We start from the raw sequence: 8,723 nt of genomic DNA, 5'->3' as shown, positions 1-8,723 counted from the left end.
TGGTCCGGAAACAACGTTAGCGGCGGATTTGCCACCACTGTTGTTTCCGCACCGGCTTACTTGTAATGAGGCCCATGACTTGAGGTGGGGGTCAAGGCTCTTCTCTTTATTAGCGGTGGAGCAATTCTTTGTGCAGCTGAACATTGCTTTGTGCCTGGTTTGGGGAGCCTGTGCCCCTTCACCTGTCTGCTCACTGAACTGAGCATGTGTGGCAAGGACGGCTCCTAAGAATGCTCCCCATTACAAATATGCTGGGCAGCCATCATTCGCATGACTGAGGCATACTGTGTCACACATGGACATGATTGGACACGATTGGAAGTGGTCAAGCTGGTCCATTGCTGGTGGAACAACGTTGCTGTCACTTCAACAGACCAGTTGCGACTGGCTGTACTTCTCCCACAGTGAGACCCCACACCCAAAACTCCCCAAGATGGCACTGGGGGCACCTTGTATTCTGATCTCAGAGAAAGATGAAAGGAAAGTAGAAAATCCCTTTATTAATCAATAAATCATTTTGTGAACAACGGCTAACTTACTCAGCAGTAGGTTACTACTTTTTCCAAAAGTAAGTTGATTTACTTCTGGAAAAATGGGTTATATGGCCTAGGGTGGTGAAGTCAGCACAACATGATTCAGTCGGAGGTACACAACTGCAGCTACAGATCTAATGAATGTGAAAACAAGTTAACAGTGACTATTTGTTAAAGTAATGATCCCAGGTACCCAGGATCACACTGTTTCTGTATTTGGAACATGGGAAGGTAGTTGTGTTCTCGCTTCATTCCTAAGATGCAGGAAGCTAGAACAGATCTCATCGGGTGTAAGATACACAAATTCACCGGACATCCAACCATCATCTCACAGGATCACCTGACATTCATGTAACACACAAACCTACTCTGACTTGCCCAGGGTTCTATGCATCATTCCATTTGTGACATCCACTCTGTCACTCATGTCTGCACTCATTCAAGATATTACACTATGCCCAGCTGACCTTGACAGAGCAAGCTCTTTGTGCATAGGATGACTGATAGTTTTGGTAATTTATTTGAGCAAGTTTTTCAACTCGCGCGGATGTATTCTTGGAATATCAGTAGATCACACTGTCTAGTCAGAGAAAAAATGTAAAACAAAAATGGAAACATACATTGATAGCATTTGCATATTGGGCTGACGAATGGTGCATTCTGGCAGCAGTGGGATTCTACCCCCTCCCCCCATACCCCCGCCACCTGCGCTGTGAAGGGGCAGATCAAACTCGGGGGAAAGAAGAGCAGAACTGCTACAGATCAAACCGCGTCCTGTTGTGAGTCGAGATGTGGTTTGATTTGCAGAAAACTCAACGCTGCCCGCATCCTGTGAATCAGACAACGGATGAAAAGCAGATGCTTTCTACACTTGCAAGGACCGCCCATGAACAAGTGGAGGGAACGCTTTCTTGAATTTGGAGTATTGTATGTTCCTCTCCTTGCATTTGACATTGTTTTTGCAGTAGACAGGATTTGTTTATTGTGTGAACTTCCAAACTCTCCTTCAGTCAAATTAGTTTCAATGCCTGACGGATGCGCAGCTGTGTGAGGATTGCCGTTACAACTGAAAGATTCAGAGCCACACATCACATTTTCTTCAGTTGAGGGCAACTTCCTGCCACCACTTAGCATTCCGTTTCAGTTCTCTTTAGGACTGCCACGGGAAGAAAGCACGTTTCTGGTCGCAGCACTTCCTGCGATTGTGCTCAGTCCTTTTCAGTGGAACCTGAAGGGTATGTAGTCATCTTGTGTACTTTTATTTACTGTACATACTATAAATATATTGTTGTTAACAATGTCCCTAAGGAATGGAATTTCGGAAATAGAGCTGTGCTTGTCCCCTACTCAGATGTTGCCGCCCACCTTGTTGTGGATATTGAACACGTTTTCATCCTGCCCTGCAAATGTCAGCAGGGGCTGATGCCCCTCTAATGGAGACTGGTGGGAAGGGAACTTTGGCTTGAGGGCAATGAACATTTTCGCCATCTCTGTGTTCTGGCGTACATATAGTGACGACTGCGTCACAGGCCTCCTCGGTAGTCACAGTGGGAGGGGCAAGCTTACTTTTCAATGTGAAAATCATACGTAGCTCCAGATGATTGCTTAATATGGGAGTGCTTGTCAATAAAAAACACAACTTGGACTTGATCACAAGCAAACCCATTTTCTTGAACTTCCTGAAGCTACTTAGCTCGTTTCAATGAGTTATGTTTTTTTAATGCACATTTTATTTACATGAATTATGCAATACTTTACATATTATTCCCTCAGAATGACTATGCCCTGTTGACTGGTCATGTACATACGCACATAGATCATTTTACCTAGACCCAGTTCCTCCTCTCCTAAAATTCTTCAAGGCTCTCCTTGTATGGGAGAGAAAATATTCTTTCCAGAAATGAGAAGCAGCATGCCTCTAGGACCCCAACAAAATAACATAGCCGCACTGGAGCATGGTACGCCAGCCGCTTCCGACATTCCCATCCTCGCTTTAACATTATGTTTTTAACTGATTTTAAATGTTGTATATATATATGTTTTTACAATGTGTTTATGCTGTATGTTAATGGAGAAATCATCCAATCAATAAAGTTCAGTTACTTGCTAAAAAAAAAGTTTAATGTTTACAAACACTTTAATGTTAGGGAGGTATTTAGAAAAATGAAATGAGCTGTAGGACCAGGACTAGTTACGTATTTGGTGAATCAAGCATGCACAACCTTTCTAACACACATTTGTCAAGTATAAAGATGCATAGCCATTCTTATGTTCCCAAAATTATCTTTGATTTTATGCAAGGCATCCAGAAACCCTTATTGGAGCTGTTTGTCCACCTTCCCCTTTCTCAGTGTTATTTCAGAAGAGTACAATAGGATCCTACTAGTCTGTCCATCTTTGAATTCTAACATTCTATCAGAAAATGAGTAACATGGCTATTATAGGTTTTTATTATCTGCTTTGCTCAGCAAGACGTGTAATATTTTATGATGACTACATTATATACTAGAAGTGAACTTTAGAAACGAATATGGTAACGTTTTTTTAAAACAAAACCTACTTATAATGTTAGTACACCATGATAATGTCCTTTTTTTAGTAGCTTCCCTTGCAAGGAAAACACACTATTTTGTCTCTCAAAATGTCCATCCTTCATGGAGAGGGTAACACTCAGATTAAAAGCAATGATCACTTTCTACAAAGTAGCAAAGCAATTTTTAATTTCATGTGATGTCCATTGGTCAGTGGTGCTTCTAAATCTGCATTTTTTTTGCAGCCTACAGACGACTTGATAGCGAACCACGCTGTTGTGCAATATTAAGCCCTTCCTCCATCTCCCGACCTGCGTACCATGATACCGGTTACTAACTGTGTGTCCTAGTCGGGTGGTTCTATTCTAATTCTTTAATTGTTCGGTCAAACTGTGGTGTTTGTTTCTTCTCTCCCTGTGTGGTTGAAATATTTTTGGATTGCTGGTTAAGGTGGATTGTAGGTAGATGGGTAGTGCAAGACAGCACCATTTCGGTTGTGTGCTCACGAAAGGGCTCTCCTCCATGAAGAGGCTTAGTGCAGGGGTTGTTTTGTTTGGTTCCATCAGGTAGTCAGTGTGATGTTTTTTCTCCACTGGTACTTGCTCCTTTATGAGAAATTATTGTATGGCAATATTTCTGCGATTGGGACATTTTCTGGAGGTATGTGCTGTTTGAATTCTGTGTTTGGCAGCTGGCTAAGACTTGGTGTGGGTTTTGTGTATACTTATTTAGCTTTAATAATCCTGTTATTTTGCAAGCTTGTTATCTGAATGGGAGAAGACCCAATGGCATGTGACTCAGTTGGCAAGTTTGCCTTTCCTTCGATGGTTGTCCTGATCTTGGCGTATGCCAGTGGCCAGTACTATTAGAATGGCAGTTTGCTGGGATAGTTATATCTCGCTGTTCTTATTTTGTTAATGGGAGGATACTATATTGGTAGCCAACTATCCCAGTGGCCTAATGTCCTGGTGGCCAAGAGTCGCAGTGAGGTAGGGTTGGGGGTGTTGCAGTCAATGGTTTCTAAATTGAAAAGTTGTCAGATGTGTCACATCAGCAAATTATTGAGTGATTATCCGGGAGGCATCCTGTCGTGGTGGGATAGTATCAATGCGACAAAATATCGCAGGGGCATATAATCAGTAGGGGCGCAGTATCACAGGGGTCACCTGTAAAGGCATATGGAGAGAGGGAGTTCCTTCCCTTCCCAATCGAGGTGTCACTCAACAAAATGTTTAATGGATTATTTTCTTTAGCCCTACTTCAGACTCATATCGAGCCACTTAGAACCCTCCACCTGTGCCAACAACGAGCCAAGAACCAGGCCGGTGTACAGAAAAATATATATATTTATTTATATCATCAGTTTAATGAAAATCGCACTAAAATTACAGACGCCACTTTCTCTGTGGCAGCGAACACGGCTTCAATTACAAAACACACTTTCCTGTAGGATGTTACTTTAAACCACACTTTTTCTGCATTTTACATTTGTCTCAGAAAACATGGAACACAGGCTAAATAAAGTGGGCAAATCTCTTTTCCCATGAACACCGTTGTAGGTTGAATTTCAATAAGAATAATATGGCAAAATACTAGAACATAATCTTCAACATTTCTTGTTGAGTTTAGTGTTAAAACACAGGCACAATTTTCGTTTTATGAAAACTAGTTCACCTTCAAGCCTGGATACATGGAGTCCCTGGGCATTCAAAATCGTATTACCGATTTGTCAAAATACATGAATCCTGTTTCCTTTTCACCCAAATGCACTACCAAAATTGTTCTGCTACGAGGGTCACTTACCCACTCCTAGGTGAGAGTGTATATTGTTCAATGGAGAATTACACTTTGTTGCATTTCACTTGGCCAAACACTAATCCACCCAGCACCCAAAACCCAGGCTACAAATACATGCAGCACCCCTCTATTTAAAGGCCAGATTTAGGGAGTGAGGATAGTTTAGGAATAAGGAAACCCTGCAACTGAAATGGCAGTGTTAAAAATTGGAGACAGATATTCATTTTGTTTTTCAGACCCCCTTCACTTAAAGGAACGTGTTGGGAAAGGTGGGCAGTTGTGAATGTTTTTCAGACCCCTTCACTTATGGGGCCATTTTGGGAAAGTTGGACAGTAATATGGGGATGGTTATTCATTTCGTTTTTCAGACCCCGCCCCCTTCACTTAAAGGCCTGTGTTGGGGGATGTGGACCGTTATGAATTTCTTTTTGGGGGGGATACAGGGTTTAAAGAGTGGTGACAATTGGGATATTAGTTTTTATGCAAAGGATAAGTCCACCTTTTTGTTTAGTTTGCAGTCAAATATGTTAAGGGGCTACACAGTTTTCACTCCACCCACTAATGGAAGGGAATCCACTAATGAAAGGGAATGGTTTAATTAAATAGATCCCCACTTGGAAATTTTGTTGGACAATTTGCTTACCTTTGGAAATCTCTGGGCTTGGCAATCATGGAGAATGAGCAGAGCATCGCTTTTGGGGGAAAAACAGGATTCTGGGCAGCACTTCAGTCAATGGGATCTCACAGCAATCTGGAACTACGTGCGGAAGATGCAGAGGGCAGGTCACGAATAAACAATGTGCGGGTACTTGGTATACCGGAAGGAACTGAAGGACCAGACCCTACCTCTTATGTAGAAAACCTGCTGCTTCAAGAGATTGGGCCAGGCAAGTTCTCGCATGGATTTGCTGTTTAAAGGGCCCACCAATCCCTCCAAAAAGAGCTCCCCCCCCCACCTCCCGGGTCACATCTTCGACCAATGATAGCCAGGATTCTCAACTTTCGTGACAGGGGAAGTCCTCCTACAATACTCTAGAGACGGGGGCGAAATAAGGCGGGGAACACAAGGTTCGCTATCTATCTGGACTATACGCCAACAGCCTAAAGGGACAGAAATTCATTTATACCTATAAAAGCGAGACTTAGACAATTGGGACTTAAGTAACATGCTCCTATATCCTGCAAGACTCAAAATCCTCTATAAAGGTAGGGCACATTTCCTGTGCAAGCCCAGAGGATGCAGCCATGTGGAAGGACAATAATGACTTGTCCAACAAGAACAATGCAGACACATGATGCGCAGGTTACACAACAAGTCTCCATAACAAAGATGGGCCTAATTGGTGTGCCAAGGTGCTCACACAAACCACAAGTTGGGAAACTAAACTCATAAGCAATACCCTACCCACCTTGAACGAGATACACCATTACAACCCGGCACTCTGTGTCCCTAGTCACGTGTGAAACACAAGCGATTGCTGCTGCTAAAGTCCTCACACCATTGGTGGGAGCGGAACCCGGCCACCCACTTTTGGCCTTCACCCCCTGCCCAAAGTTGTTAAAGGGCTGGAACCCGTTGCTGAACCGTATACCTAGTACACAATGGCCAGACCAGGCCTTGAGGATACAGGTTTGCCTGAACAACCCATCAAGTTCCAGTTCACTTATTGTTGTTCAGTTCCTCGTTCTCTTTTTATAAAATCCATACAACACAACTCTTAAGGGGAGATGAGTCGGGCGTTGGGGGGTCTTGATTTGAGGCATTTGCAATATCCAGGCTAACACTGAAACCCGGGCGAACTTCTTACAAGACTGGCAAAAGGCTAACAGACATGTAGCACCTGAACTGTACCACGAGACGGGACACATGGGCCACGAGAGGACCAGCCGACACTTAAAGCAATGTTCACCACCTTGAAAATAATGTCCTGGAATGTACGGGACATGGGCTCCTACCTACGGCGAAACATGGTGAAATACTATATGCAATGCAGAAAGATATCAATAGTAGTACTCCAAGAGATACACCTACTCCCCGAGGGACAAGAGGCGCTGCTGGCCCGCTGGGGTGGAACGGCATACGGGGCCACCTATTCTAAATTTGCCAGAGGAGTGCTCACCTGGTTGGACAGCTCACTGACCTTCCAACTTGTAGCAGCCAGAAGCGAGGGCTTCATCTTATGGGGTAGGGATTTTAACTGTGTTAGAAACCCTATGATGGACAGATCGACTCCACCAAACGCTGGTCCCTCCACCTTAAGAGATGCTAACAGAGCTTGACCTGGTAGATGTATGGAGGGAAATACACCCAGACAATAGAGGTTACTCCTATTATTCATTTGCCCCACAAATGGATTGATTACTTCTTTACGGGATCAGTGCACCTTGCTGAACTCACCAGTGCAGAATATCTAGGTCGCACAATATCGGGCCACTCCCCACTAGTAATTGAGTGGTGCATGGCATATCCTAGACCACCTATACCGACATGGCGCCTCCCTACTGGGGCCCTAACTGACGTAGCCTTCAGGAAGACACTATCAGACTCCCTACTTAATTACTGTTGAAGAGCTAAGTGAAGCCGTAACCTCCTTACTTACCTGTAAAACCCCAGGTACAGAAGGACTCCCCTCAGAATTTTACAAGGCATACACTACCACTCTGACCCAGTGCTCCAGAAAGTGTTTGCAGAGGTATACAACACTGGCACACTACCAGCGGGCATGAGGGAAACTCTAGTCATACCCATCCCCAAACCCGGCAAACCATTGGACAGATGCGACTCATACAGACCTCTGGCCATGCTAAACTGCAACATAAAGATACTCGCAACAGTACTAGCAAAACGCCTCAGTAGAGTTATCATAACATTAGTGCACGCAGATTAGACGGGGTTCATACCCGGGCGATGCACAGCCTTGAACCTCCGAAGACTCCAGCATATTTTAGATCAATTACACGCCTGCAAGGAACAGTATGTGGTGGCGTCTTTAGACGCCACCAAGGCCTTTGACTCGGTCTACTGGGAGTGGCTGCTTACATTGGTACAGAACTTTGGGCTAGGCTGTGAATTCATCCACTGGGTTAAACTCCTTTGCACTTCCCCGGTGGCACGAGTGAAATCAGGTAAACAAAGATCTGGAATATGGAACATACAGAGGGGCACTTGTCAGTGCTGCCCGCTCTCACCCATGCTGTATGTACTGGCCATGGAACCCATTGCGGTGCTCCTACGACAGGAATACCTGGCTGCGGGCATCCTTGTAGGTGACTCCAAACACTTAATATCACTGTACGCGGACGACGCCCTACTCTTACCTTTGTGAGCCCCGACATAATCTCCCCATAATTCTGGAGGCACTAGACCGGTTCGCAGAACTATCAGGGATTTCGTTCAATAGACAGAAATCCTTCCTCTTCCCCCTGGCTGGTCTCTGAGAGGTGGACGAGAACACTTTGCCTGACTTGGGTCTCCCCATGGAAACAAAATCGGTCAGGTACCTGGGCATCCAGATTGCACACACACCTATAGAAACACACAACTGCAACACACTCCGAGTGATGGTGGGGCCTTGAGGAATCCATTTCCTTCTGGTCCAGACTTTGCAAAACAAAGGATTGCATAGTCCCGGAAATCACTGAAAGGCGCACACTATACACACTGGCTCCACGACTTTGAGACCTGATGCGAAGCAGAGTCAAGGACTTGGGCAAAATCCGTACCCACACAAGATAACAATCTTGTCATCACTTTTGAAGCCTGAAAACCTTTTGTTGATGCTATGTTCCACCCGCCAGAAGACAAACCGCCATGAAGGCCGAGAATATTTGGAATACAGCAGCACACAGCAAAGACACCCTT

General features: G+C 44.5%; 1 protein-coding gene across 3 annotated transcripts in view; it reads left to right on the top strand.

The window, feature by feature from the left end:
• The first annotated feature begins 1,384 nt into the window (after window positions 1-1,384).
• LOC138497707 (membrane-spanning 4-domains subfamily A member 4D-like) overlaps window positions 1,385-8,723 on the top strand; it is a 780,628-nt gene continuing 773,289 nt past the window's right edge. The window contains exon 1 of one of the 3 annotated variants that reach the window (XM_069621331.1): window positions 1,385-1,460. In XM_069621331.1, coding sequence (XP_069477432.1) covers window positions 1,420-1,460 — 41 coding nt within the window. In that variant the 5' untranslated portion in view covers window positions 1,385-1,419. Of the gene's footprint in view, window positions 1,461-1,487; window positions 1,769-8,723 lie in introns of those variants that run through there. The other 2 variants (XM_069621330.1, XM_069621332.1) reach the window with 2 other exon arrangements.

The sequence above is a fragment of the Ambystoma mexicanum genome, chromosome 5q (assembly GCF_040938575.1).
Source record: "Ambystoma mexicanum isolate Mex_15411 chromosome 5q, UKY_AmexF1_1, whole genome shotgun sequence".
Lineage (NCBI taxonomy): Eukaryota > Metazoa > Chordata > Amphibia > Caudata > Ambystomatidae > Ambystoma > Ambystoma mexicanum.
This window is presented reverse-complemented; position numbering and strand designations above follow the sequence as displayed.